Below are 16,161 nucleotides of genomic sequence, written 5' to 3' on the forward strand. Positions count from 1 at the left end.
TAGCCAAAACAAATGCTGTCTAACTAGTACGAATGCAGTTACAATAGGGGGATGGACATTTTGAGCCATAAATGTATAAAAACATGGCTCAGCTTTTTTTTTTTAAATTGTACAAGCCAAAGCTGGCAGGGCTGCAAATGTTCTTGTATATAGAGGAAATAAAACAAGAGCATGTAAATCGTGTATCAAAAGGAACTGGAAATACCTTCTTTATAGCAGTTTACAATTACTCAGATTTTCACTTACACCAAGAAAATAAAAAGCAGATTAATCCATACTGAAAATAATCACTTGCAACCTTATGTGAAATAGCATGCTAATGCAAAATGTCACACAGCAAAAGTCGTTTCAAATCGGTTTCATGAACATGACAATGTGCTCAGTGTACTTCAGCGGTACTTCCCCGGTCAGCAGATCTGAATCCTTAGGGATGTGGTAGAACAGGAGATTGGCAGTATGACTGTACAGCGGACAAATCTGCAGAAAGGATATGATGTAATCATGATAAGGTGGAGCAGAATCTCAAACAAATGCTCCCAACATCTTGTGTAATCCATGCCATGAAAAACTGAGGCTGTTCTGAGAGCAAAGGGAGGAACTACCCAGTATTAGTACGGTGTTAGTGTGATAGTGAGTGTATAGGCTACATTTGTCTGCACTTTGACTTTTGATAGTACATTTTCCTTATATTCACTAACAGCAGGCTCCACCTATTAAAGTTACAGAGTACTGTATAGACGATCATGGAAAACATATACAAGAAGACGACATGTACTACTACTACTGGGGGGGGGGTCCTGTTTGCTTTTACAAATCCTGTAGCATCACCTCTCAGAGCCACACTCTGACACACGATTGGCTCGCAGTGCTCTCGTTCCGCCAATTACAAAGCCGCTCTGGCTCCGCCCGCCACATCACTAGTATGGCGGAAGACGGAGCAGGAATTCCGCCTATGCGCTGGTGACAGCCTCGTTGATGGGCTAACACCGATGATGACCATCCCCTGGCCGTACAGATCTGTTGCCCAGCGACGAGCGGCGATCCCCGAAGTCAACTAGCCAGCTGCGAGCAGCTTGGCCGCAGTGCATCCCCAAGACACACAGCTGTTTTCGGCGTGAGTCAGACTTGACAGACGGTGGAAGAAGCCAAGTGTTTGCCCTGATGCTCAGAGTTGGACCGGTGCCTTTTCTCCACGGGAACCCCTCTCTGGGATTAACTAGAAGAGCCAACTGAACGCAGAAGAGTTTTAGAAATAACATTATGGATTTGTTCGGGTTGCTGCACTTGGACGAACTGTCCCACGGGCTGGCAAACTTGTCCATGTTTCCATACTTTGACATGGCGCACTACATGGTGTCAGTCATGGCTCTGAGGGAGCAGCCAGGTAAGTGGCTGACTCGAAGTTCAAGCGCAAGATAAGTGACTTCACACGCTCGATATTCACAGTTTTAGTAAAATATGAGAAAGCGACAGACTTGCTTTGCAGTAGTTTAACTTCATGAAACTTTAACTTCTTCAACTGGCCGACAGGTATCCTTTTATTTTAAGTTCTGCACCTGAATGCCACACGGCCACAAGGTTGTTTAGAGGAAGTTGGTAATTTAAAAGTCCTAGTCTGCTGTACCAAAATGAAAACATGCGTTCTTCTCTATACTATTTTAAATTGTCCATTAAATTGAGACCTGTTTTTCATAACATTAACCTTGTTGCTGTTAGCTACAGGACATATAATAACCTCAGTTAAATTATTATTTATTTTTTATGTATGCATTTTTAGTGTAGTTTTTCAGTGTAGCATGTGATGTGGAAGATACTGGATTTAGAGCAGAAAAGATTATCCAATTAATCCATAAGTCGATTGGTCAGTTGACAAAAGCAAATTAACCAGCATTTATTTTGATATCGTTGTAAAATGAATATAAAAAAACACATAATGGGATGCACTGGTATGTCAGGTTTTTTAAAATGATATTGGAAAAAGATTCTAACTAATATTCTGATATTGATCGCAGCCAAATCATCCTTTCTTATGCTGTTGGATATGTGTCACTGAAGAAGCAAATACTGAGGCCTTTGAATATTAAACAGGCTGCATTGGGATAGCGCCTCCTGTGGTCTAAATCAGTAAAATCTAAATGTACTGATCTGAATTGTTTTGCTTGTATATTGCAAATACACAAATCAATAGTCGCCTGCAGTGTACAGCTTTTAGTTATTTTTTAACTAACTGATCTAGATCATTAGCTGATCTCATTATGAAGTCAGCTGGATACAGTCGTCTATCATGTCTTAGACCAGGGGTGTCAAACCTGTCCACAAAGGGCCGGTGTGGCTGCAGGTTTTTGTTCCAACCAAGCAGCAGCACACCAGACTTGACTCATTTAATCAACTGATCTCAGTCTTCAGACAGTTGATTGGTCAAACTGTGTGCTCTTCATTGGTTGGAACAAAAACCTGCAGCCACACCGGCCCTTTGTGGACAGGTTTGACACCCCTGTCTTAGACTGTTGCTCATGTTTGCCATTCTTTGTTTGCCTGACAAACACAAACACACATTACACACAAGTGCGATAGAGTGAGTGGAAAAACTATAAAACGCACACTGTAATACTCAGCCACAGCCTATTGTGTCACCTGAGACCATGGGCAGGCACTGAGCCAGCTATGTTATGTCACTGAGATAGTGGCTACAGGGACAGGTGGACTTTAACTTTGACTTTCCACACACACACACACACACTTTCAAGAACACACTCATAGTCCATTGTTGTCCTGCTGCTGTAAATCTACAGTCTATTTTCGAACTTGCCTTGCAAAGCATCTGAGCTGCCGTGACCTTTTAACCCTTTGTCCTCCTCTCCCATCAATCTATCTGTAGCTGAAAGAAAGATACACAGAGAGTAAAAATATGGACAAACAATATGTCAGAGGTCAGCAAACACAACACGAAATCCCTCTGTGCGTGCATGTTTTCATTTTTTCTTTACATATGGTGACATAGCTGAGATATTTGAGGAATGAATCTTGTTGACAATATCAGATGTAGTTACCAAACAGCAATGTGTGTTTCTCTGTGTGTCTGTGCTCATTGTATTTCCCTGTTTTAAGCATGTACTTTGTTTTACAATAGATCACTATAGCTTAACAAAAAGTTACTGAGAGAACAGCGAAAAGGAGGTTTAAATCTCCAGGTCATTTGAAAAGAGGTTCAATAAAACCGGAATAAAAGTCGAGACATAAAACACTCGTGGAGCCAGCTCCAGTTCTTCTTTTCCCCAAAAAGGAAAGGAATGCCATAAACCACTCAACCCTCCCTTTCTTTTCTCTTTCCTGTGTTAATCTCTCCTTTCTGCTCTGAAGTGCATCAGCACTGGGTGTTCAGTGCTGGAGCTGCTCAACACACAAGTAACCTAATAATTTTCTGAAAATATCTTTTTCACGAAGAGAAAATCATTTATCCAAAGCCTCAAACAGGAAAAACGCAGAACTGCCGTGACAGTTTACTGTGGAGTTATTTAAAGCACATTTCTAAACCTTGCTGTGAGTCGATTGTAGGGGAAACAGGAGGACAGGGGACATGGAAGAGGAGCAGTGGTTATATGTCAATCAGTGGTCCTCTCTTCAATCCAAAAATAACCAGAGATAAGACACTTTTTTCTCATTTAGCTCTGCCTGTAATGACTCTGTCCACAGAGAGAAGAAGAGTGGGGTAAGAGTTTCACGAGGGGTCATGAAAGTAAAATAACGGGCAAACGAAAATAAGGCTGTGGCTCAGGAGAGATTCAGGCTGAGATTAAGTGATAACAAAAGTGTCAAGAAAGAGCAATGGATTTTGAGAACAGATATAGAATTATTGAAATGTAGATGAAGAGAATGGAACTGGGGAATAAAGAACTTGGCAGCTTGAGAGTGAGTTTCAATCACATTTACAGGCTTAGATAATGTGTTTGGTGTTTATGAGATGAGATGTCCTGGTTAAGACTTAAATGACTGTTTTTGATCAGGTTGCATCAACACTGCTGCAGTAGCAACAAATGGACAGTTTCTTAGCTACAAGACTTTTCTCGATGCCCACATTATTTGTGTTCATTTGTAAAGATCTTGGTTTCTACTCATGAATGTAAATAAACACCTGCACAGTAAATACACCAATCTTAAGATAATTTGCAAGTGGCCTCGAAAGGCAAAACTCATTTCATTCCAACAACTATTGTAGCAGGCCTTTAAGACCAGCTACGACCGGTTTGTTTTTATTCCTGGGTGAACTGAGGGGAATAGAGATGAGACGCAACATGAACTCCCACAGCTTCCCACAGGAGATAAACAGAGAGAGAAAGAGAAGGAAAGAAGGAGGAAAGAAAGAAAGAAATGGAAAAGACAACCAACACATTATGACATGTTAGAGCTAGGCTGTACTTGGCTTGTATTGCTCTGATTTGTTTTGTAAATGTGTTTCCTTCAAATGCAAAACCAAGAGACAGGATCTGGTTTAGTGTGTTTGTATCCCAGCATGTCTGAGCAGCCCAAGCAGTCTGTTATATTTCAACATAAAATGTTTTTTTTTTTTTTACTGGTCTGTTTTGGCATCCAATTTTCTTGTGCATCTCTAATGCAGAAATTGTCAAACAGGTTTCAGCTGAGCTTCCGGAAAAGCAACATAATTTTCATGGACCTACGAACGCATTTCTTGCCTACACACGAAATTATAATACGTTTCGCAAAATTATAGTGCAGTAGTCCAAAAGTAGGAGCTTTCCCAAGTCAGCGATCAGGCTCAGACTCTGACTGCAGCAGTTTGTTTTGTTCTTGAAACCAAAGGTGATGACAGAGCAACACTGTTTACTCTGTAAGCAATCTGCTGCACTTGTGAAATTTGTGCTACAACAGCCGTAAGACCGAAAGCACTAATACAGAGGATTCACATCAGGGCTCGTGTAGTCTATCACAGGAGAGGAGGAAGCCACTTGCAATATTTGACTCGACTAAAAAGACAAAATAAAATTTGTACTTTTTACTTTCTTTCTTTCTAATTATTTCTGATATAAGATATAAAAAACAACACATTGTTAAGCTCCAGCGGTTCCTGACCTTTTGGCTTGTGATCCCTCACAAAAAAAGAAATCTCCCTTCTAAACTTCCCACATGGTTTCATTTAAACAAATGTTTGAAGCTGAAGGAAGTAAAATGAACCAAAAAAGCAAAGATCAGAGAAAAGTCCAAAAACTGAAAACAGATTTGTGTAGCAGAGCTTTTTTTTTTTTTTCTTTCCTGCCCCATTAATCATCTCATGTCCCCTGAGATTTATCTGGTGACTGGGGTGTGATCCATAAATTGTAAGCCACTGGACAATAGTACCTGTATCTGGAGTAGACAAACTAGCTCCACCTCAATCAGCTACAACAGTAAAAATTAGTGCCACTCTCATTTAGAAACCTAAACCCAATAATCGCAACCATTTTCTGATCCTTTTAAAACTTGAGAGGAAAGTTAAATGTAAGCCACGAAGACTGAATCCAGGGGAGTCTGCACAGGAGGCAGATAGAGCTATAAATCCTCCAGGTTTACCGATCTCTGTCCAGGAGTCTCTAATCTGCCTGTAATCCTCAGATTACCAGTATGGTCCTGTGTGCGGTCACAGTGACTCTGGGCAGGTGGCTCAGGGTTAACTGAGCACTCTATGTGAACTTAAGTGAGATATATAGATCTCAGTGTACTTTTCCAGGATTAATTCTGGTAGAGATAAAACAAGTCAGTCTTGGATAGTAATGTACTATCTGTGCAAAGGTGCTTACAGTTAGATAAGGGATCTACAAAATGTCTGTGTTATAATTTTGTAAATAAAACCTGAGTGACAGCTCACAGAAATGATAATTACACTAAATCTTCCTTTCACAGTGAAGATTTAGAGCAAGGACATCAAGAAAACATTACAGGGAGCAGTTCTGTAGCTCATGTTGTCTTTAACTTTAAAACAGGGTGGAAACACAGAGGGAGCACTGAGCAGCTGGTTATCTCCTTCAGTGAACTGATATCGTCAGTGTTTGTGGCTGTAAATGTCATGGCTTCATGAGGCGTTGCTCTGCACTTTGAACTGTAGGCCCAGGCGCAAATAATGCAGCCGTGCTTGACAGACCTTTGCCTGTTTTTGTTCCGTGTATCTGGGGGAGGTGCCACAGTATCAACTCCACTGTTTGCCACTGACCTGTTACTCTGATTGCATTCCGACATAATACTGTGCTTTTAGTCTACACTTCATTTCACTCATGTCCACAAAGCCTGTTCCTTAGTATTCACTATAGTGGGGGGATTTATATAATCATAATAATCTTGCCTTTCACAGGCTCATGTGAGAGCTCAGAATGTTTAGACGCTGTAGGCTAATACCTTATGTATGGAGATATGTATACTGCCTATGGGGGACTCAAGGAAATCAAGCAAATTAATTTACTTCTGTTCTTGTGCAGGAGCTCTCGAGGTTTCCAGAGTCAGCCCCTTAGCCTGCTGGTTCAGCTCCATGCTCTTCTGTTTTGGCGGCGCTGTGCTGTCTGGGATCATGCTGGCCGAGCCACCTGTAGCACCTTTGACCAACGGCACGAGCATTCTGCTTGCTTCAGTCATCTGGTAAATGTCAGAGAAATGAGAAATTGAGTGCGTAGACAGAGAAAAGTGCGAGCGAGGAAAGGGAAGCAGAAAGTGTGAGGGTCAGTGAGAGGCCCTCTTGAGCTTTGAGGAAAAGAGGACACAGAAACGGGTCAGTGTCCTTTCCTCTCTGCATCCCTAAAGCAAAATACCAAATAATGAGGTTCTCTTTTAGAAGATATGTGGATCTACTTAATTTTCTGTGAAGGGAGCATGAAATGTGGAATACACTGAATGAAACAGAGAGGTTATTGTTGAGGTCCCATCTTTAAATACAAAGCCTTTAGTACCCTCTGCTGGTGGCACATATAATTACACTCTTCTCACACAAATAAAAATACACACTGCCCTCTGCTGGAGAAGACGGGTACCTGACAGAGCCTTGCGTGTGATACTGTAAAAATATTTACTAAAAACATGCTGTAGTTTCCACGCAGCAGGTATCTGAAATGTTTATGTGCGACTTTAATGAGCCACATGTGTCTCTGCAGGTACTTAGTGTTTTACTGCCCCATGGACCTGGTGTACTGTTGTGCTGCCCTGCTGCCTCTCAGGCTGGTGCTGTCAGGGATGAAGGAAGTGACAAGGACATGGAAGGTGCTTGGAGGGGTCACCCAGGCTCATAGCAAATACAAGGATAGCCTGCTGGTCATGATTGCCATTGGGTGGGCTAAAGGTCAGTCGGTGTGCATGTGTCACACTCAAGGTTTTTTTTTTTTTTTTTATAGTAATGACATTTTGTGAGTGGTTTCAAACAACTGAAAAGAATTTAGTGTTTTAATTAATACCATGAATATACAACATATTCATTTGTATCAACCATGTGTGTATTCTCTACCCACACTACAGGTGCTGGAGGTGGTCTGATAAGTAATTTTGAGCAGCTTGTTCGAGGTGTGTGGAAACCGGAGACTAATGAGCTGCTCAAAATGTCTTAGTAAGTCTTCTAAAGGACTCTGCTGATGTTACATCAGTGCATTACCTTTTTGTTTTATCTTTGTGCTTATGAAACTACATTTTTAATATACTGTGAGCGTATTGTAATGGATTGAGTGTAATGTGAATTTTTAAGGAAAAGTTAGCCAGGCCGTCTAATTCTATTCTTTACACCTATTTGTGTATCAGGAAACATCATATTCATTTTTTTTTTACCTTAAGACAGCATTAAAACTGACTTATGTTCCCAATAAGATGGCATGTACAACTGCAGTGATGATGTGTGTCTCCAGCTTAGTTTATTTGTACAAATAAGACGTGACATCTTTCAGGTGTGTGCATGAAGGTATTATCCTCCATATTTTAGACATTTACATTTTTTTAAAATAACATACTGTTTATCATAACTGATTATTCCTCATGACATGTTTGTTTAGCCCAACCAAGATCACCCTGATAGGGGCCGTGCTGTTTGCTCTGCAGCAGACACACTACCTGCCTCTGCAGAAGCACCACCTGATGCTCATCTACACCATCTTTACCGTCGTTAACAAGGTGAGTCCATTGTATGTGCTGTAGCTCATACCTGACGCTGTGACCTTGAGTATTTATGCCCAAGGTGGTAGTGATTCAGACACAGAACAGGAAGTTGTGTTAAGGACAACTATTTCATGCCATTCTTTGCTTATTAATTAGATCTTAAGTCTGGTACAAATGTTTCGGAGCTATAGCTCCCTCCATATCTGTAATGGCTCGTCTTTTAAATGACCTTTCTCCCTCTGCTTTTTTGAAGTTTTAGCTGTGGTGACTCACATTAGCTCGGTATTACCCGTAGGGCTGGGGCTTTTGCATCATTTTCATCAGCTTGCATCATCCTCTCTTCTCTGGGAAACTTGTGCTCTTGACTGAGACACAGATAAATCTACCATGTCTTCTTTCAACTCTCATTCTGTTAGCTCGCTCTGACTCTGATCTGTCAAATTAACGCCGAACCATTTCATCAGATTTAGGAGTTGTGTCCAACCTGCTATTTATTATTTTGTGTTCCTGATGATGCAGATGTTATACATTCGCTCCCTAATGAGAAGTACATGCTAATACGTTATCCTCTTACTTTGTGCTTTTATGGCTGCCATTGCGTAATTAGTCAAGATAATATGATAAATGCATGCTATAGCCATTTGGCTATATATTGACATATATTTTCCAGTGTTTGCAATGCAGACCTCACCTCATTATGTGATGTTAAATGAGGTCGCATTTTTATGATTGTTTGTTTGTCTGACAACAGAAAAAGGTTAAACATGCAATAACTGACTTTGTTTTTAGCCTTAAACAAGCACATGCTAGCAAACAAGGGTTTATTTACACATCCAGCAGTTATGGTGCAACATTAGCATTCATTTGAAGTCATGTTTCTTGCCACCTGATAGATGTAAGGCAACTATTGATTGGAAGTGATTAGACAGGCACATGCTCTCCTCTAAACTTAATATAAAAAATGTTTCCCTCATTCCTCACGTCTTGCTTCTGTCATCGCACGTTTATTTTGTCTTTTTCAGTCAAGGATGATGCTGACAGGCTCCTCCGCCTCACCATTTGCTGCCGTCGAGTCAGCCATCTACAAGACCCTCTTCGCCGGCTACTCCCCTTATGCCGCCCTCACTGACGAGGTAAAGAAAACATGTATTGATAATGGCACAACAAACACCTCCACCGCCACAACCAAAGAGTCCAGAGAGAACGGAGCAACAGGGAAACACACCCCAGTTTCTCCTGTCAAGGGACAATGTGAATCGCTCAAAGCCAAAGAGGAGTCAGAGAGTACAGAGACAACAAACTGCAAAAAGACCAACTAGTCAGCCTCTATAAGCCCCATAGCGCCTTTTCACCTCTAAGCTGGGTTGTGGAGTCATTTCTGATTCAGATTTGCCTTATCAGGACTTAAACTTTCTTTTCTATTTTCTTTTATCAAGAAGCATGTTTTTGTCCTGCTGGCTAAAACATTTTTTTTTATTCCATTATTTCCATTTATTTAATTTCTTTCGCATTTCTCAGAATTCAATTTAAATCCTTCTGCTGAAATAGAATTTCAATAAGAGCTGACTCCAGCCAACCCTGCACCTTATTCTGGGATAATTACCCCATCCTTAAAGTACTGTAATATTTATACTGTTGGATGTGAACATCATATTATCCTTGGACTGATTGCACACTTGCAGTACAATGTGTAGCTTAATTATTATATATATTACTATATATTTATAATGAGAACAAACTTGATAATTTTATCTCCGGGTTTTGGGAACAGTGCTGTGCACCTGCTGATCTATGAATGTCTATATCTTTGTCTTTCTTTCTTTCTGTTTCCTTCTGTATATATTCTGCTTCATGTAAATGATATATTTCCTAATCTGATATAGTAATGGATTTTTCTAAAACAGAGATTATATTCTGTGACACTCAGACATTTTATTCTATTTATACTAAATAATTCCACTCTTGAATGTATAACGTTTCAAAATGGAAGACAACTTTTTTATTGTGTTGTGTTTCTTTGGTGAATGCTTTGAATTACAACTGAAAGCATGTGAATGAACAGATTTAAATACACTATAAAATGTGTTCTTGTGATACTTAGCCTCCAGATTTATCAGACAGATTTGTACAGTTCAACCCAAACAGCTGGGTACAACTCAACTACTTAAAAAAAAGATCAGCAGTTACATTAAAAAAATTCTGTGCCCCTGAAATAAATCTACACATTAATACAGAATCAAACATCATGTAGCTCATGTAGCTCTCAGCACGTGTTCATGGTATCATGTGTCGAAGAATAATTGATAACTGTATTAGCTGCTTTTAAGCTGATATAGCAGCACAGCGCCCAGAAGTAAGGTTACTTCTCTATAGGCCAAAAGATTGCATCAGTGTAACATCAGCACCTGATTGATACCTCACCCTCTTTAAAAAGCTGCTGGAGAGAGATCCCCCAAATCCCCACCAATTCTCATCTGTGTAACCTCAGACAGCGAAGAAGCCCCCAGTGAATACAAATTAAGAATGTGAGGGGGGGGGGCTTCGAGGAGAAAAGAGAAGATGTTCAAAGACGATCAAAAGATACTGGTTGAGATGATGTACCTGCCTTTAATACGTCTAAGTCCATAGATTTCAGATGTACGCATGTCAATTGCAGGCTTGTGTGCTCGAAGTGTTTGCTGCAGAACCGCTTTGTGTTTGCGTGTGTGTGTTGATATTACTGTCTCTGATGTTGAACTGTGTGACCTGGGAAACTGAAAGACACATTAATAAGCCACTGTTTTCCTCGCGCTGCCTCCTATGACAAGAAGGCAGGTGACATGACGACAACTCAGAGCCTGAAAGTTCCCAGACAATTCTCTTAATGAGGTCCGGACCTGTGTGACCCCCGCTACAATTACTCACTGAGCTGAGCACAGCCCCTCCACTGTCGAGCCCCCGCTCCTTCCACCTTGGCCCCTCACTCCCTGTGCTTCACCTGCCCTACAGCTCTTCTCCACAGCCTCTTTTTATCCCTCAGACTTCTGCCTGTTTTCCAGTTGTCAGGTGCAGAAAATTAATCCTTAAATGTGTGCACACAGACTGACTTTCACACACACACACAGATGTAGATTATACACACAATGCATGCACACTTTCCTATACACATGACTTTGAACCCATGGTGGCTTCTTGAGTAGAGGGCATGGATATAGCAAGGATTTGGCAAAATGGCTCAGGAATATCCGATTTTCCTCTCTTCAAGCCCATGACACACACACACAAACACAAAAACACACACTCACAACTTCTGCATATAGACACAATGCAAAGATGTTGAATGCACACACATTGTCATACACATGACTTTGACCCCACAGTGACGAGGTCAGGTACATACTAAGATGATGGCGTACTACCCACAGATTTTTTCAGTCCACAGGGTTTTATGTGGCTTCATTACATGGCCTGAACCTTTAGTTCCAGCTTGAAAACACACACAGTAAATTTCAAACTCCTCCAATGAAGCTATAAACACTTTTCATAGAATCTTAACCTCCATTGCTTCCTGGAGTATAAGACCGCTGCTGATAAGAGGTGCAGGATAGGTGATTACCACTTGGTGGCGTGAGGAGGCGTCAGCTGTGATGGCTTGATGCCTGGGAACTGACAGGCTGGCCAGCAGCTGCAGGCAAGGAGGGATGGGGACAGGAGGGGACCCTCTTTGCAGAGCCAATGGTAGCTGCCTGCACGTGTGTGAGTGTGTGTGGTCTGGTTTAGCTGCGCTTGTGAGGATTGCCTATAGATGGTTGACCATTCTTGTAAGGACATTTTAGGTTGTGGGGGCATTTTGGATGGAGCAAAAAGCTGATTTTAGGGTTGATGGTTAAAAATGCGCACCCTGAGTACTACCAAACTTCAAAATTATCTTCTAGATGCAAAATCTGGGACTATTTTTTAGTTTTGTATGGGGGTTTGTTTTTACAGTAAGGGCAACACCCCAAGAGAAATGTCACATCTAAAGTGAAGCAAAATCAGCCAACTTGTATGTGGATATTTGCATGTGTTTTCGTTTGTCTGTGTCAGTGCTTGTGTCACATAGAGTGGCAACAAAGGCTGAGTCCATCAAAAAGGCACAAAGAGCTCTGGGGCACACACACATATGCACACCTACAAACACACACACTCAACAAATCCCTCCAACAGCCACTGAGACCAGGGCACCTTGTTTTCTTCTCTTTCTCCAGAGAAACAAACATGCACACATCCACACCTCTGCTTTTATTGCTTACGAATCATGTTTATTGAGTTGTTGTTTAAATGGTTTATTTCACCGATCAGATGCATCTACAAGAGTATCATGCCACGAGGAAAAGCAAGGCAAGCAGTGCTTGACCTGTAGACATCAATTAGAAACACATATCTCAGAACAGCGTTCTGTCCCAAAAAGAATCTGATATTGCCTGTTTGCGTTCATCGTATAATTTACTGCCCCTTGAAGCTGCCGTAGGCTATTGTCTCTGAAAGCTAGTTTGACTACCAGCTGCTGCATCTATCATTTCTGTCTTATTCATGGACATGGCCATGTCCTCTTGACAAAGGCTGGGGCTTGTCGAGCAGAGGAGGGAGGCAGCATTTTTTGGATGTTTGCACATGTGCTTTGTGGATAATCCTGGGATCTTTGACAAGTGACAAGCTACAGCTAGGTACAGACAGGCGTGCTTGTCAAGCTGCCCTTGACTCAGCTTCTAATTATGATATTGCACTCATTATTATACTATGCGTGTGGAAACTGTTACTTCAACAGTCTTTTCTTCCAAAGCATTAAGTGGTGGCAGTAGCAAGAAAACGAGCAACGTGCGATGACGAGGAGTTAGTTATTGTGTTAAGTAGTTGGTTGTTGGCCTGTCTCTGAAAGTCACCAGACGCCACTGATCTACAGGGAGATTTGTTGCTTAATTTCAGTCAGTCTCAGTCGTGTCATTGACGTTTTGCCCCGCCAGAAGTCCCATCACTCCATGGAGATGACTGTGAAAGAGTTAAACTAGCTGCAATCTTCTGGCTTGTGGCAGTGCACCTGCTCCGACTCAGTGGTGTCTTAACATGATGTCACATGCTGGATGTTGTTTGTCCTGTGATCTGATGTCTGCCATGGATGATGTATAAATTATATATATATATATATATATATATATATATATATATATATATATATATATATATATATATATATATATATATATATATATATATATAAAAATACTAAGTAATGAAATAAAAAGTTTTCATAGGTGCTTCTTAGCAACGAGGCATTCATTATTTTTTCCTGACAACTTCTTCCTTTTGGGATTTTTTGAAACGATCAAAGTGAGTGTTTTTTAATCCAAAGTTTTGTCAAATGACTCCGCGGGTGATGCAATCAAACTCATTATCTCTTCAAGTGAGATGAAAGTAAGGAGAGAGCTGCTTGGGACCACACAGGAAAAGACTCAGTTAGGGAAGTTAGAGAGAGGAAAGGAGAAAGGCAGATAAAGGGCAAGAAAAAAAAAGAAATACTAGCTAGAGGAGAATGTGGGGACCACATGAATGAGGAATCACATCAGGGCATCATGACAACGTTGTGGTGTTGTATGCATAACATCTCTCTTTCTCTCTCTCAGGCACAGACACACATATACAAGCACAGCAGTCTCTTCAGAGAGCTCTAACTGAGCACCAAGCGGCCGATGTCTACCGCCATTCAAGATCTGACTTGTAAAGAACAGCTGCAAGGAGAATGCCAAAAAATGGAGCTACTGTAATCTGACTGGCAAGCTTCTTGTGTGTGTGTGTGTGTGTGTGTGTGTGTGTGTGTGTGTGTGTGTGTGTGTGTGTGTGTGTGTGTGTGTGTGTGTGTGTTGTGTGTAAGAGAGTGAAAAACAGGAAAACCGGAGAATGAAAGTGGTTTCTCCCAAAAGGCACGTTAGCTTATGATGTTGAACTTAAACTCTCTAAACATGAAATTTGTTCAGGGGTGACTGAATTTTTGCAGACCAATCTATATGTCAAAAAGAGGCATAAAGAAGCTTCTGAAGCATTGTGGTGTTGTTTAATTTACTGCCACAATCTCATTTTAAACAGGACGTTAGAAGGTTACAGTATATCTGTTCGTTTTGAACAAGCAAGGCTTGGATTTAATACAGTTGTGCAGATGGCAACCAGCCATTCTACACATTTTAGGTTGACAATCATTTATTCCAACTGTATGACTTGGTTTTATACTTACGTCACATAGGGGAATCGCTACTAAAACCCTAAGAAAACCGAAAGAAAGTATATTGAAAGGTTGTTTGTAACATTTTGCACATTCATTAAGAGTATTAAAACACTAAGCACAGCCTCTAAAATGACTATTGAGTTAAATCAACACCTCTGACTCAGTGTCAACAAAAACTGCACATGATAAGCTTTACAAAGATATGATTTATGGCAGGGCTGTTGCAGTGGATTGAACAGGTGTGCCTGAAAAACTGGTAATAGTTGAGACCATACTTTTCAAAATGAGCAATGATCATAAAACAATTATTTTGTCTTTTAAAAGAATTTTGTTTGTAATTTTTATAGTTATTTATTGTGACTTTTTATTTTTAGCATGTGGCACTATCTTACAATGGCATGACTTACTTTCGGTGAACTGAATGAATCAAATATGGCACTTGTTTCAGTTTCGCTCTCACCGCTCTCATAGCATCATTTTCATTCGCTGCTGGCAGCTGTTTTCAGTGAAAAAGCTCCAGAAACCCACTGTACACTACCTGTGCAGCATCAAACGGCAGACAGAGACAATTAGTGACTATTTGGAGAACATAGTGGAGCATTTAACAGCTAAAGAGCCAGGTATTTCCCTCAGGAATTGGTGGAAACCAAAAACAGGGCTGAAAGAGAATGAATATTGGATTTACCATTTGTCCAAAACTTATAAATACAATAAATCACAATGTTCTCTGTCTCTGGGACGTGTAAATAAGCAGCCAATTGCTAACAAGTTCACTATATCAACATAAAAGGTGACGGTATGCCAATGTTGTGTTCACATCGTGTTTCCTCTGCCCCCAAAAGTCCAAAAAATATCAGTTATTACAGGTACAACCAATCACAATTACTTAGAGTGGACCTAAATTGCACTAACACTATGGGCTTGTTAGCTGGGACGACTACTAGTGATCGTCTTTCATTGAAAATTACAACTTAGTTCAAAACGGTGAATGGAAGAAGGCATGTGTAGAGAATAAGAACTCTTATCTCAGAGGTCTGCATCTGAGAAACACACAGACTACATTTCTCAAGGATCCGGGTTTTGTGCTTCTTATAAGAGCTCATGAATCTTTTTACATGATTAGCCTTGAATACATGCAAGGTCTCTGGATAGAAGCTGTGCCAGATACCTAGTTTTCAAGGCTCACAATACCAATGCTTCAATGAGACTGTGAGACTCAAAAAGATGCTACATTCAGTTTTTTGGTAATTTTCGTGGCCACAATATCTACTGGATAATGGTGATGAATTTCGAATAAAAATTAAAGCTATCATAATTTACCTACATAGCAGCTACAAGTCTATAAATCTGCTGCTTCTGAGAAGGTGATTTTGAACCTCCAAAGCTACTTTCCTGCAATTTCCTTCTAGTGTTTTGTTTGTTTAATGTGGTAAGTATGGTGACATTTCTTGTGGACAGTTTGATGTGAAGTTCAAGTCTTACAAATAACTATCCGCTAACACTTGCATTTCATTTTTCTTCTGGTCAGATGTTCAATTGGTGCTTCTGCTCTCATACTGGTTCCTGCTCCACCTTGGAAATGAGGTAAGCTCAGGGTACAGTGTTCTTTTGTTCTCTGTATTTCTGTTCACAGAAGCATGGCCAGTAGTTGGTACATGGTGTGCTTCTGTCACTCCCCCTCCTCTTCCTTTCCTCCTCCTCTTCTTTTCTTCTTTCACTGAGGAAGCAGATGGCGTTTAGTGTTGGTCCTTTTCCTTTTCATAAAGGACCTACTAGATATTCTTAGCCCATGGTCTGTATAGGGTAAATGT

At 40.6% G+C, this 16,161-nt stretch overlaps 1 protein-coding gene across 1 annotated transcript; it reads left to right on the forward strand.

Annotated features, from left to right (window-relative positions):
- Positions 1–931: 931 nt before the first annotated feature.
- Positions 932–11,608, forward strand: tmem38b (transmembrane protein 38B). The gene is made up of 6 exons (XM_041058872.1): positions 932–1,384; positions 6,465–6,621; positions 7,131–7,315; positions 7,489–7,576; positions 8,013–8,130; positions 9,138–11,608. Exons 1-6 carry the CDS (start codon positions 1,261–1,263, stop codon positions 9,432–9,434), a joined length of 969 nt encoding a protein of 322 aa, XP_040914806.1. The 5' UTR covers positions 932–1,260; the 3' UTR covers positions 9,435–11,608.
- Positions 11,609–16,161: the final 4,553 nt, after the last annotated feature.

Source organism: Toxotes jaculatrix, chromosome 16 (assembly GCF_017976425.1).
Source record: "Toxotes jaculatrix isolate fToxJac2 chromosome 16, fToxJac2.pri, whole genome shotgun sequence".
In the NCBI taxonomy this organism is placed as follows: Eukaryota; Metazoa; Chordata; class Actinopteri; family Toxotidae; genus Toxotes; species Toxotes jaculatrix.

Bases quoted from the DNA above. Each gene is read 5' to 3' on its own strand.
- tmem38b (XM_041058872.1), top strand. From the start codon at position 1,261: ATGGATTTGTTCGGGTTGCTGCACTTGGACGAACTGTCCCACGGGCTG. The intron at 1,385-6,464 runs GTAAGTGGCTGA...GTTCTTGTGCAG, and splicing joins GGCTCTGAGGGAGCAGCCAG to GAGCTCTCGAGGTTTCCAGA. The intron at 6,622-7,130 runs GTAAATGTCAGA...GTGTCTCTGCAG, and splicing joins CTGCTTGCTTCAGTCATCTG to GTACTTAGTGTTTTACTGCC.